Source organism: Astyanax mexicanus, chromosome 3, assembly GCF_023375975.1.
Source record: "Astyanax mexicanus isolate ESR-SI-001 chromosome 3, AstMex3_surface, whole genome shotgun sequence".
Taxonomy (NCBI): Eukaryota; Metazoa; Chordata; class Actinopteri; order Characiformes; family Acestrorhamphidae; genus Astyanax; species Astyanax mexicanus.
In genome coordinates, this window is record NC_064410.1 from 48,856,616 (window position 1) to 48,871,192 (window position 14,577).

At 38.1% G+C, this 14,577-nt stretch overlaps 1 protein-coding gene across 5 annotated transcripts in view; it reads left to right on the forward strand.

Moving 5' to 3' along the window:
• ppp1r9a (protein phosphatase 1, regulatory subunit 9A) overlaps positions 1 to 14,577 on the forward strand; it is a 102,188-nt gene that overhangs the window by 67,845 nt on the left and 19,766 nt on the right. For all 5 annotated transcript variants that reach the window (XM_022683237.2, XM_007259814.4, XM_007259815.4 and 2 more), the window contains 6 exons: positions 1,230 to 1,379; positions 1,896 to 1,949; positions 4,783 to 5,012; positions 6,788 to 6,884; positions 8,660 to 8,807; positions 14,251 to 14,357. In XM_022683237.2, the coding sequence (XP_022538958.2) occupies positions 1,230 to 1,379; positions 1,896 to 1,949; positions 4,783 to 5,012; positions 6,788 to 6,884; positions 8,660 to 8,807; positions 14,251 to 14,357 (786 nt within the window). The remainder of the gene's footprint in view (positions 1 to 1,229; positions 1,380 to 1,895; positions 1,950 to 4,782; positions 5,013 to 6,787; positions 6,885 to 8,659; positions 8,808 to 14,250; positions 14,358 to 14,577) is intronic.

Genomic DNA, 14,577 nt, shown 5'->3' on the forward strand with positions numbered 1-14,577 from the left:
TAAATCACAATTCCCATTAGAAATGCGCCTGAATTAAAATGTTTGGCGAAAAAAAAAAAAGTAAAAATCGGGCAAATAACAGCCATGTTTTTTGTAGGTTTTTATTAGTTTTGACATTTTTGTACCATTGCATAAATTAAAAAGCCAACATATATTTTCATCTTGCGTTTAAAAAAAAATTAATTGTTCGTCACTAAACCAAAAGTGAGCTTTTTTATTTTTCTTTGCCATGTTCAGTTAAACGTTCAGTGAATGTGGTGTAAAATATGACGGTAATAAAGTCTGTGCCTATATACAGAGTTTAATGGGTGTCTGTCAGTGTCTCAACAACAATAATACAGCTTTCTACTCTCTTCACTGAATCTTGTTGCCAGGTCGTATATGACTCACATCCAGGGTTATTAGCTTATGAATAAGGGTTGAGATCAGCGCTTGATTTCTGACCTTGCCAAAGATACAAGTTTAATTGGAAAGTTGATTTAAAGCCTATCCACAGTTACAATTATATTATGTTATTAAGTCTTTAGTGATTTCCCAAGTTCCTCCATTGGTTAGTTTCAAAACAAAAAAATAATAAAATTGGACATAGACAGATGGACAAATCCACCAATTATAGATGAGAGGCAGGTAACAGACAAATCAATCCACCAGTGTAAACATGGCAAGAGACAGAAGATGGGTTTCTTAACTATGCTATATTATCACATCAAATTAGAATGAAAAAAAAAAACTTTTATTTTACTTGGAGACCTTTTTTTTTTAAAGCAGTGAGGCACCAAAATTGTTGCTATTTAGTCCAATAGTTACCCATCATATTTTGGGTCTCAACCCTATTCAAAAATATTTAAACAAAATTTTATGTGGAATGCTGTTCATTAATCTTATTTAACAATTTGTTTGGTATGTGAAGACAAGAAAGGGGATAAATCGAAAGGTGTGATTGGGAGGGAAATTTGTTTTTTTCTTGTCACTTCTATATTACTGTGTTACTTTATAGAACTGCTTGATTGATTAATAGAAAATAAAATCATGAACAAAAAAAAATATAAAAAAAATGTATTGGCTTACACAACAACAGAAAGTTTAATAAATCTCTAATCTATAGCTCATAAACATCTAATATTTTTTGTTCAGAGCACAAGACACTTACAGGTGACCTTTTAGCAATCTTCGTAATTACCTTCAGTATGAAACTTTTTCATTATTTCTCTCATGTGTTTATGTCTCAGACGGGAGAGTACGCCACAGATGAGGAGGAGGAGGCGGAGCCGGCCGCGGACAGAGATGTGACCATTGAGGTTTTCGATTTGCCCGAAAACGAGGACATCATCTCACCGTCTGAGCTGGACGCCACCAAGCTCTACCAGAAGTTCAGAGAGGTGAGCCACTGACTCTGCAGACGACAGCAGCACAGTGCTCTTAGATTAAAGAAACCGGCTGGTGCTGAGGGAGTTCACGCAGGGGCTGTGTCTTATCCAACATTACATACACAGTCCCGGGACAAACTAAAGGCACAGTTCAAACAGAGCTCAGACTTCATTCGTATGCAGTAAACCTTTAGGTGTTGCCGTCTTACCTTTTTGTTTTTTTAGAAACTGATTTCAAAGACACTTTCACACGCAATCACATTCTCATCCAGTCTATGGAGCGATACTTCTTACAGCTCAGAGTGTAGTGAGTGTAACACTCGCTCCCTCACTCTCTCACCCTCCCTTTCTTTTATTTCCCTTGGTGCATCTCCTGCTCTCCCTCTCTTTTTTTTCTCCTGTCTGTCTCTTGGCATGTCAGAGACTGAGGCTGTGGAGGAACTCTCTCTCTCTGTGTGTATCACATTGTCACCTTCTCTTTATTTAATCTCTCTCTCTCTGTCTCTCTCTTTCTCTTTCGGTCAACAGCTACAGATCAAGCACAGTGTTACTGAGGCGGAGATCCAGAAACTCAAGAACAAGGTAGGATCTATTGATTTCTATCTATTAAATTCTCTCAGACTGTTATGTTTAAATGATTAATGCTACCAAAAAATAAACTGCCCTGCTGAAAAAACACAGTATGGCCAGATAAAGCTGGTTAAGCTGGTTGGCCAGAGTAGATTTTGTCCAACGAGCATAGCGTATGTTTTTGTTTGATTTATGAGTTTGATGATTTAGCTGCTCTACAAGCATGATTAACCTCATCAGCCCAAGTTATATAACCAGCAAGAGCAGCATACCTGAGCTGGTTGACCTGTATAAACTATCAAAGCATGCTAAACACATTAGAAAAATCTGCAAAACATTATGAAAAACAGCAAACCCGAACTGCATTACGCGCATACAGCAGCAGAGGGAGCTCTACACACTCCTCACTGTGCTTATTGTACTAAACAAGGCTGGAGGCAAAGCGAGGTAGAGTGTGGCAGAGTGAGGTAGAGGTCCACCATAAATGTACACACCAAACTACGTACTTCTTAGCCTGAAAAAAAAACGAGTGCAGCCAATTCAAGTGCCAGAAAACTTAAAGCTCCACTAGGTAGGATTAAGATTTTGTGCTCGTGGGCTCCCCCTACAGTAGCAGAGAGTGTAATAAATGTTTCATTAGAACTAATGGTTGGAAAGCAGGTCACAGTTTTTGCGAGCGTTGGTCGCGAGAGCACCGCTATTCCTCCTATTACATATGGCTCTAGAATAATATCACAATATTTCATGGTATTTTTGTGATAACGATACTCTTAACGATATGACAAAACACTGATTTAAAAAACAAATATTCCAAGAATACACTACTGCAAAAAAAAAAAAGAAAATTAAATTGTATTACTGCATACAATATGATATGGCACACCCTAAACTGAGATATAAAAAATATAAGAATTTGATCAGAAGTCAATGATCCAGAATGTCATGATACTAAAAGTGCACTCCAAATATCTCCAGAACTGAAGTAAAATGAATGTAATCTGTCTCTAGTAGATATATAAAGTGTGAATATTTATTTAGCTAAAAACAGTAAAAAAGTAGTACCCTAATGTGATAGTTAGGGGTGGGTAATATGGCTCTATATTTTAGGGTATAATATTGTTCATGATATTCTAAATGGTGGGAATATTATTGCATACAATATGATATGGCACACCCCAACCTACAAGCATAGAGTATGTTTTTTTCTGTATGATCAGACTTTAAACTACCTTGACCACCAAAGACCAGATTAGACGATTAGAATCCTGCAGCCAGCATAACCTGGTCTAAAGATGGGTAATGTATCTGGAAAATGTAGCAAACATTTATTTCAGGTGATGTGGGGGGGTCCATGTTTATTGGTTCTTTCACTATAAAATGCTCACACAATATGAGAGACAAAGACAATGGCAGTGGTGATAAAGGAATCACACTTTTCATTTTAGCAATAACATTTTTACGTTTTTTTGTTCTGACTGTTTTGTGCTGTATAAAGGTGTAGGAACTGTCACAAGGCAGTATATAGTAACTAAATGAGGCAGGAATTGCTGACTGCAAACTGGGCCCATTTCTTTCAAGTTCTGCTCTCTGGTTCTACAGACGTCCCTAATTTATCTCTAATTTAGTTCTTCTGAGATGAATGCTTGCCTGGACAGTTCCTTCATTAAGTTCCTTCCTTTAGTTCCTTAATTTTTGTTCAGTTCATAGCATAGACTGCTTTAAAAATGTGTTCTGTGAAGTTTGGCCTTTTGACTACATCCTAAATTCAGATAGCAGGCTTTATAAAAGCGTAGTTTGCAAATCCTTCAGTCCTTCCCATAAGTATGTGTCAAAATGCAGTATTCTTCAGTTTTTTTATAGGCAAACCTGGTAATGCATTACTTAGCAGGGCTTTTGTAATGTTTCAGGCATTACCTTTCAAGCTGTAATGTACTTTGTATTTGGAATCAAACACATTTTAAAAACCAGGTTGACGAGTGGTCCAGTGGTCTAAAGCGTTGCCACTTTGAGCGGGAGGTCGCAGGTTCGAATCCCGGTCATGTAGGCATCTGTGAGCTGATGTTTCAGAACTGAGTCGCTGCACTTTCCTTTGAGTGCTCTGTGATGCTACTCGGCAATGCTGCATCAGCAGCAGCTCGAAAAGAGGCGGAGTCTGACTTCACATGTATCAGAGGAGGCATGTGTTAGTCTTCACCCTCCTGGTGTGTCACCCTAGGGGGATAGGGGGATTCCTAATGAGTGGGTTGGGTTGGGTAATTGGCTGAGGAAAATTGGGAAGACAATTAGAAATTAAAATAAAAAAACAAATATGTAGAATCTAACAGCACACAGCTTGAATTTCAACACAGAATTTAATGTTTTTTTTAAAGCTATGAGTAAGGTATGTAGTTCTTTCTAGCAGTGAAGTGATGCAATGTTTAGTGACCTCATGCAATGCTGCAGCCAGAACAGGTTGTTTAACTATCATCTGCTTATCTATCGCATATTTGTGCAGAAAATAATCTTTCCAGAAATAAAAAGCATTAATAAAAAGACAGTGCTCTGTGTACAACTGATTTAATGGCACAAAATATGTAGATATGCTGTAAAATTCTACTGCTTTTACTACAAAACTTTTGACATAATAATAATGTAATCTCTGCCAGTTTTCTTGTCCATTGTCATAATTTATTGTGGCTGGAACCAATACTGTTGTTTCAAAATAACTAAAATAATATCTTTATTTTTTTACATTGAAGTTAAGAACATTTTTCCTTTTCCTGTAAAGTTGCTATTTTGGAGAGACAAGGTTCCTGCAGGACTGTGACAATACCTTTATAATAGCTTTTGTACCCTTTCCTTCTAGCTGGCTGCAGTGGAGAAGGAGAAGGCACGCTGGGAGCGTGAAAAGAGTCAGCTTAAACAGAGCATTGAGGATAATAAGGAGAGGATGCTGAAACTGGAGAGTTACTGGATCGAGGCTCAGACACTCTGCCATACAGTAAACGAGCACCTGAAGGAGGCGCAGAATCAGTACCAGGCCCTGGAGAAGAAGTATAACAAGGCCAAGAAACTTATCAAGGACTTCCAGCAGAAGTAAGTGGATCAGCACAGGTTTGGGGGAGCTTCTCTCTTTCTAGGCCATCGGGACTCATCTGCCTGTTACAGAAATATCTTTAGATGCTGTTGATAAATTTTCAGTTTTGAATGTAGGAGAAATGGTTTTAGGCCTATTTAAAATGAGTACAGGGAGGCACTGTTAGCTTTTTAGCATTTGTTTTAGTAGAAGTGGTGTTAGTGTTAATATTAGTATTCAGGATATTATTGATGGTGATGGTTATGAACGTATATTGGAAAATTCTAAGTCTTTAGTGGTTTAAGGTCAGAACATTAAACTTCTTGACATTTACTTCGAATGTCGGATGTTGGAGCTGGAAATTATGTCAGACTCAAGCTGACTGTGTTCAATTTAAACATATAGATGTTTCAATTAACAATTTTAAACATTGTAAAATACACCTAAACAGCTTAAGACTTTATGTTTACCACAGTTTGTTTGACAATCATTTGCCAGTGTTTTATTGCAAATCCGACCAACATATGCCACACTATTTATGTCCCAGGCTATTATTGTTAGCTTGCATTTCTTTAGGTTAGCATTGTTACTGATTCCAGATAATAACAACACATTTTTTAGTATTATGTGATGTCATTATTAGCTGCAAATTAAACATTAACTGTGAATGTCTGTCAATTCTCAAGCAAAACTACACTACTTAGCTCAATGTTAATAGTGGTGTTTGCTAGCTCTGCTGTTATGAACTGTACTGAGTGGAGTGATGTACTCTTAAAAGGGTTATCTGGTTAGTGGTGTTTAATGGATTTGGAGTTAAAAGCATTTTCTTATATACTTATTACAGTATTTTGCACATCCAAAACACCAGGGAAACACCTACACAGATATAAATAAGACAGCACTCTATGTACAGCTGATTTAATTACCCACAAATAGATAGAAGTCCTGTAAAAATCTACTGTTTTTACTACTGTTGATGTCTGGAGCAGCCATCTTGGATTCTAAACTCTCAAAACTTTTTCGAGAGTTCAGTCAAGAAGTTTGACATGGAGTTTGATGTGTTCCATTTGAGATTTTCTTCTTGGACTGCGGAAATTCCAAGTTCAAATGGAAGAATGTTAGACTTGTTTAGACTAATGTTAGACTAAACCACTGGTGTACTTTATATGTGTAAGACAGACAGACAGACAGACAAGCAGGTATACCTAGTACACAAAAGTTACAAAAGAAGATATAATAATACTTAAAAATACAATAAAAATAAAATATAAAAGCACAAAGACAGTTTGTCAAACACATGTTGTTTTGATGAAGATTTGAAACTGACTGGGTTTATTTTGAGTAATTTAGATGTCAGACTTCAGACTTATTGACCAGAAACTGAAACTGCAGAAGCACTGTAATATGAGGATGTGTTTCCCTGCAGACATAAAAACAGAATTGTGCTGGAGCTCAGTTGAGACAGTGTGAGCTGATCTTTATGGTCATGCCTATCACAACTGTTTTCTCCTATACAGCTTGACTGGCTTTAATTGCCATTCCCCTTGGGGTGACATTTCAAAAGCAAACTCAGTGTAATGGAAGCGCTTGGATGGAACCGGTTTCGGTGTGTACGTGAGAAGTGTGTCCTTCTTGTTTTTTGGCCTGATGAAATAGGAAGAACTCAGTGTCTGCTTAAGCCTGTTACAATAGCCCTGCTCATGTTGCTTCAATACACACACAACACACACACACACACACAACTAAAGGCCTGAATTTCTTAATAAAGTGTGTCTCTGTGTGTTTTGCCTGTCAGGGAGGCAGAGTTTGCTCAGAGGGAGGAAGCAGAGAAGAAGAAACTGGAGGAAGTGGAGAAGGCTCATCTAGCTGAGATACAGGGGCTGCAAGTGAGGGTAATTATCAACAGTACACGCAAACACATACAGTATATACATAAATGCACATACACACTTGTTTATACACAAATATATAATTGTATGTAACAAAGGTTTATACCTATATAACATCAGGAAGTGGGATCCTGCATCTCCAGTTCGTATTATACAACTATGTAATATCGAGGTAAATATCGAGGTTAATATCAGGGTAAACTTGCAGAGAAGAGTGTTGGATGTCAAATTCTATGAAACTGAGAATAATGCAGCCATAATTCCAGGTATTTGCCCATTTAGGAGTATTTTAGGGCTCCAAGTGGTCCAGCAGGCTAAGCACTGCCACTATGATCAGGAGATTGCTGGTTCGAATCGGAGCCCCGAGAGAGCACAGTTGGCTTTGCTCTCTCTGGGTGGGTAGATGGCGCTCTTTCCCCTCATCACTCCAAAGGGTGATGTTGATCAGCACAAGGCGTCTGTGAGCTGGTGTATCAGAACGCTACAAGTCGCTATGCTGGCTACTCGGCTATCAGCAATGCTGCATCAGCAGCAGTTGGAAAAGAGATAGTGGATGACTTCATATGTATCGGAGGAGGCACGTGCTAGTCTTCACCCTCCTGGTGTTGGGTCATAACTAGGGATAGGGGGAGTCCTAGTGAGTGGGTTGAGTAATTGACCTTGTAAATTGGGGGGAAAATGGGATGAAATTTAGAAATAAAGTTATATATAAAAGAAATTGAGTAGTATTTTAATAACACAGATGCCATGACTAACTTCTGTATAAGAGGTTTCTAGACTTAGCCATAAATCTATGTGCAGTACCAGTCAAACCAGTTAGAACAAACCTTAAATTTAGTTTCAATTTCCTGCAATGCAAAAAAATCATGCAAACTATGAAGACAAACATATGGAATTATTTATTAAACAAAAAAGGATATGTTTTATATTTTAGATTCTGTAAAGGAGAAGTTGCTTAGATGACAGCTTTGCACATCTTAGCTGCATTTTCTCATTCAGCTTTATGAGGTAGAGTCACCTGGAATTCAGGTTTTTAGTTAACATCTGTGCTGAACTTATCGAGAGTTAATTACTTGAATTTATTGCCTCTTAATGCGTTTGAGAGCATAAATTGTAAAGTTGTGTAACGGTAGAGTTGGTATACAGTAAATATATCTCTTTAAGTAATGTTCTAATCCATATTATGGCAAGAATTACTCAACTAAGTAAAGGAAAAAAAAAAAAACCTCAAGAACTTTAAAAGTATCCTCAAGTGCATTCAAAAAACCATGAAAGACGTTATGATGAAACTGGCTCTCATCAGGACCGCGTCAGGAAAGGAAGATCAAGAGTTCCCACTGTTGCACAGGATGGTTTAATCAGAGTTACCAGCCTCAGAAACCGCAAGTTAACAGCACTCTCAGATAAGAGCACCTAAATGCGCTTAGGTTTGTTAGTATTTTGGTTTATTTAACACTTTTAAGTTACTACATGATTTCTCTGTATGTGTTCCTTTAAAGTCCTCTATTATACATCTGTTTGATGATTAGATCATTGGAGGATTCTGATTAATCACAGTTTGAGTGAGGCCTAATGCTGTGTGTACATTTAATGTAATTCCTTAATCCACAGTGTCAGGATGAAAGGAGTGTTATGAAAACAAAATAATCTAATCATCTTCCATATAATAACTTTCACTGTACTTCTTTTTATAACCAGATGAGGGTGCTGACAGTCACATTGTGAATAGCAGAAGGTAATGAGGCACCACTGTAAACAAATCATTTCATTCTGAGCAGATTGCAACACTGGAATCTGAGCTGATGCAGCTGATGAAACAAAATGGCATCCAGGTAAACAACAACAACAACAGCGCAGAGAGCCGAGCGCAGCTGAATGAGAGGCTGGCTGCGCTCCAGTGTCCTGGGATCCGCATCCCTGGAGGAGGTGAGCTCTACCAGCGCGCACAGTCCTGACTCCATTACAGGCTTCACCTCCACAGTGTCACCCAGTGACTCATTACTGTGATTCTCATCACCTCTGTATTCTGCAGACATGCTACCGCCAGGACATCACCTTCACACACACACACACACACACACACACACACACACACAAAAACACCTACAAACGACATTTTATCTAACACATGGTGTCTGCTTTCTAAAAGGCCTGCAGTCAGAGAGTGAAGAGTGTAGGGAAGGGTGTAGGTTATATATTAGCATAATCTCAGTGTGACAAGGACAAATGTGAAGCCTGTGAGTGACTGGCAGCTCTGCCATTAGTCTCCATTAGAGGCAGCTCTTCATGTGAATATCTTTAATGAAAATGTGATTGACTCTGTAAAAGCTGTATCTACCTTCAGGTAATAAATACCTTTCTCTCTGATAACCTCACGTGACAAAAATCTTATTAATGGATGGGAAAAAAGCTTTCTACCCAATCAGAGGGTCATCATACAGTTACAGAAGACTATGTGACTGGACTGTGTGAAATGCCATAGGCAGCTTAATTATTATCACCGCTGTCAAGGGGCAGGATATATTAGGCAGCAAGTAAACAGTATGTTTGCGTTTTGCCTGCATGTTAGCACTGGAATCTTGGGGTTAAGTCCCTATCTGAGTGGAGTTTTCAAGTTAACCCTGTGTCTACGTGGTTCCATTTCAAAGTCAACAAACCTGAAGGTCAAGTTAACTGGTTACTCTAAATTCATTCCCCTGAAAATGTTTCTTGTTAAGTGGGTGTGTCTAAATGCATGTGTGCATGTGTGTGAATGTGTTTATATGTCTGTATGCCCAGATATGGATTGCCACACAATCCTAGGTCAATGTGGTCATTTCAGGTTTAGAGTATGCTCTGTGTGATTGGCTGCCGCTTATTGCTGGAGTGTAAATAATTTTGTAGTGTGTAATTATTTATTAATTTGTATTAATTCATTTACTGAGCCCCTCTGATGTGTCATAACATCTCCAAAACATCAGGTATTATTGTATGGTAAGTGAGGCTGCACGATTTAAAAAAAAAAAAAATACATTGCAAATGTTCTTTTTCGGCGATATATATCGAGATATTAAACAATGCAGGGCCCATGATGTCACCAGCCCCGCCTCACCCGCACGCTGTCTCCAGGCCGACCAAGAGCTGAGTGAGGGCCGAGAATTCAAAACCCGAGGAAAACAGCAAAACAACAGTAATCGTCCCTTTAATCAGGCATTTAAATGGCTTTTTAAAAAGTTAAAAAAGAGCGTTTTTTATGGGATTAAAAGCTTGAATTCAGCTGTAAGTGGAAATATCTGCAAAAACTGTGCTGAACTGAGGTGCACAGCTTTCAACACGTGCTTGTAAAAGCCATGTAGATGGAGGCCATGGGGTTACCTCGTGTTTACTCCTATGTGACTATTGCGATGTGACTATTGCGATGTGACTATTGCGCATGCGATGATAATGCTTAAATGATATATCATGCAGCCCAAGTAAGACTTAATAGCCTGATCTTTGTAGATAATCTGACACATCAGAGTGGTTCAGTGGATGAAAGACAAAAGTGCTTCAAGAAATGTCAAAGAAAGGGGCTCCTCAAAGGCTCAATAATGTGATTTATCTGTGTCCCACCTCAGTTCTTTCAGATGCAAGGGATCTGTTACTGTTGCCTTGGTGCTCATTTGAAATAGAGTCCATTCTTCAAATAATCAGACCCGTTGTGGCGGCGATTAAAAAGACTTACTCATAAAATAATTTTATGTCTGATCAGTGTGTAAGGAAGACAAAATGCTGTCTCCTTGGTGTTTACCAATGTTATACCACAACAATGTTAATTGAAAAATATTGTGAAGGTCCACAGGTTCAGTTCTCCGTGATTCCACAGCAGTCAATATCAGGGAGTCCAGGAGAGCGTAATTGGACTCTTCTCTGTTTGGGATGGCCTCCCTTGTCCTCATGACTCATCGTGATGCCAAGGGCGTCTGTTAGCTGACTCAAAATAATTAGGCAGTTAGCGTTCTGCTTCAGGCCGATTCAGCTGTCCAAAGATGTTGTGTTACTGACTGTTTGAAAAGAAATGGTTGAGTGACTTCACATGTCTGAGAGGAAGCACATTGTGGCCTTCAGTCTCCCAATATCATGCAATGTGAAGTGCTATCTATTGGGTGTGAATTGGAATGGTTAGATTGGGGAGAAATTGGTGTTGTGGTCTACCTGATGACCCCTGTGAGGAGCTAGCAATGTAGCAGGTGATTACAGTATGAGTGAGGGAAAGGGGCTGGACCCTATGGGCCCTATAAGGTCCACAACCATTGCAACGTGCCTTGCGCAGACTGTATGCCATGCAAGGTGCGTTGTGATTCTCAAAGCTACTTTACACACAAATAATAATAGTCTAAAAATCTGAAGAGCCATTTTTATATCAAATCAGAAAAGACCAAGCTACATTATTTAGCAACGTATTATGAGTCTGTTTATTTGTTTTCCACATACAATACATTCAAACCAAATCAGAATCAGTTTAGGGGTCTGAGTTGTGTATTTCTAGCTGCACCTGCTGCTCCCTATTTGTCTGTGATCCATCAACATCTGGAACAGACATCTGGGGAAAGTTTAACTTGTAGAAGTCAGTAAAATACAGCTCTGGAAAAATATAAGAGACCACTTAAAAATGATGAGTTTCTTTGATTTTTACCAAATTGAAAACCTCTAGAATATAATCAAGAGGAAGATGGATGATCACAAGCCATCAAACCAAACTGAACTGCTTGAATTTTTGAACCAGGAGTGGCATAAAGTCATCCAAAAGCAGTGTGTAAGACTGGTGGTGGAGAACATGCCAAGATGCATGAAAACTGTGATTAGAAACCAGGGTTATTCCACCAAATATTCATTTTTGAACTCTTAAAACTTTATGAATATGAACTTTTCTTGCATTATTTGAGGTCTGAAAGCTCTGCATCATTTTTCATTTTCTGCAAATAAATGTCAATATTGACAATAAATGACAATATTTTTATTTGGAATTTGGGAGAAATGTCTGTAGTTTATAGAATAAAACAACAATGTTTATTTTACTCAAACATATACCTATAAATAGCAGAATCAGAGAAACTTATTCAGAAATTAAAGTGGACTCCTATTTTTTTCCAGAGCATATTCATATACATATTCATCAGTTGTATTTATTTCATTATTTATATCATTTTGCTCAGGCAGTATTTCTTTAATTGTCATTTCATTTAAATGGCAAGCACAATATCTGAGTGTGTTCTAAAAGTCACTGCTTCTGTAATTTGTATTGTTATGTATGGGGTGGTTGCAAGCTGATGATGACTGCTTATGGAAAGGAGGAATAAAGGCAGATATTCGATGGCTGGGTAAAGGAACAATAATCGTAACTGATTAAATGTCGCATGGTTAAAGTTGGGGTTGATTTACTGTATGTGGTTTAAAAAACGTTATTTTTTTTGTTTTTTTTTATGTGGCATGAATATAACCACAGTATGAACTGTGAGCATTGTGAGCTGTGAATGTTTACCTGTGCTGTTTGTGTAGACTAGGCTATTATCCAGTAGTTATGCACTGCCATGGGAGCTGACAGTCATCCTGAGTAATATGCTGACATGAACAGTACACTCTTAAGTGTAAAGAGAGAGTGCGTTTCACAGCCGTCCTTTTTACGGCCCATCTATTATGGCATGTGTTTGTGTACAAAAGGAGGTTCATGGTCATAACAGTGTTCATGCAGTAGGGTATTACTGCACTGCACAGTAATATAAAACCTGGTTCCACAGCAGTCAGTACAGATCCAGACTTTACTTTGCTTTTGACCCTCAGTCACACATCAGTAATCGTATTTAAAAGTTCTGTGAGCTTCCTTGCTTGTCTATTTTGTTCTGTCGTTTGTTCAGTTAGGCTGCTGCCCTTTTATTCCCCCCAATGTGGAGTGTTTTAATGGCCGCTGTGGTCTTGCAAACAACTCTGAGCAGGCCATAATAATGGAGAAAGGCAGGCTGTGCTGGAATACTAATTGAGGTGTGTCGTGACTAAATTAGCCAGTTTATTGGGTAGTTCAGCAGCAGGTGCAATAGTAGGTGTGGTCAGAATTTACAGATCATGTAGAACGAGCTCTTGTTGCTTTGCCACAAATGGGATACTGTTTCATTTTACATTCCATCTTGTATTTAATACACAGAGATGCAGGACAGGAGACCACACAAACTTGTTCCCCATGCAGATATTCATCAATACTTTTAAAATAAGAGTTTCCTGGAATGATGGAGTTCAGCACTTTTTCTTTTTTTTCGACTTTTGACAAAGCTTTGACAAAATAAATACTGAGTTGAATTCTTTCACCAAACATCTGGTTTCCCCGCCACTCACGTAGAACTATCACTTTTTTTATTTCCCAATAAAAATGAATTAAAAATAGGCTAAACCCTTCTTCACCTGTTTGCTTCCCAGTTAATATTCTCAGCATTATACTGTGTATTCAGTAAGATCTGTTGAACAAGGACAATGTCAGAAAAAGTAATTTCCTTAAAGCTGAGAAAGAGGGAAAGGAAAAAGGGCAGAATTTTGTGTTATACGCACCTTAATCCTTGTTTTTTGTATTAAATGGCATAAACATTATAATGAAATGCATCTCTGTTAGCCAGAAAATCTTGTGTGACCAATTGTGTGAACAGCTGAGTTGTGCCATTAGGATAAAGAGATCATATTATTAATTTTCTTGCTAGATGGAGTCATACATATTTTAATGTCAGATTTGGATATCTTTAAAGCTATTTACTTAGACTTATACCTACTATATAAAATATGAGCTAGTAATACTCATTATTTCTGCCATAACCATCATAGCTAAGCCTCACTGAAGAACACTGTGTATTGAGTAGCTATATCTACAGCTGTCTGGATAAGTACTATTATATTTACATCACATTTTACAAATATAAAAGGTGATTGACTTGCATGTATTCACTTTTTGACTGGGGAAAAATTCAACTGAAAAGTTTCCCAATACAGCTCTGGAAAAAATTAAGAGACCATTTCATTTTCTGAATCAGTTTCTCTGATTTTGCTATTTTTAGATATATGTTTGTGTAAAATGAACATTGTAGTTTTATTCTACAAACCTACACACAACATCTCTCCCAAATTCCAAACTAAAATATTGTCATTTAGAGCATTTATTTGCTGAAAATGAGAAATGTGATGACTTGGTTTGATGGCTTGTGATCATCCATCTTCCTCTGGATTATATTCCAGAGGTTTTCAATTTGGTAAAATCAGAGAAACTCATAATAATTGGTATCTTATTTTTTTTCCAAAGCTTTACATGTTTATTGTATTTCTAAGGGCTATTGATCAATGGTTAAATTGTGTTATTGTTGTAATTGTAATTTAGTGATGGGTCAGAGCCAGCTGTCTGGAGCCAGTGGAACAGACAGAGCGTATGAAAGAGCGCGAGATGGAAGCAGCTCAACTGATTGTGTGGAGAGCCTTAAACCACGGGTAAGATTCAACACTGGACAAATACAAACACTCACGTGCACAAACACAAACACACAAACATGCACATTGAACTTTGGATAAGACGGATTAGGCGACACACACACATACACACACACACTGGCCGAGATCTAAGGAGGCCCAGCAGGAGGCGTTTACTGATGCGCTGCAACACACAGTGTGATTTAAAGCAGCAGGACATCGTAGGCAGGCAGACACAGAG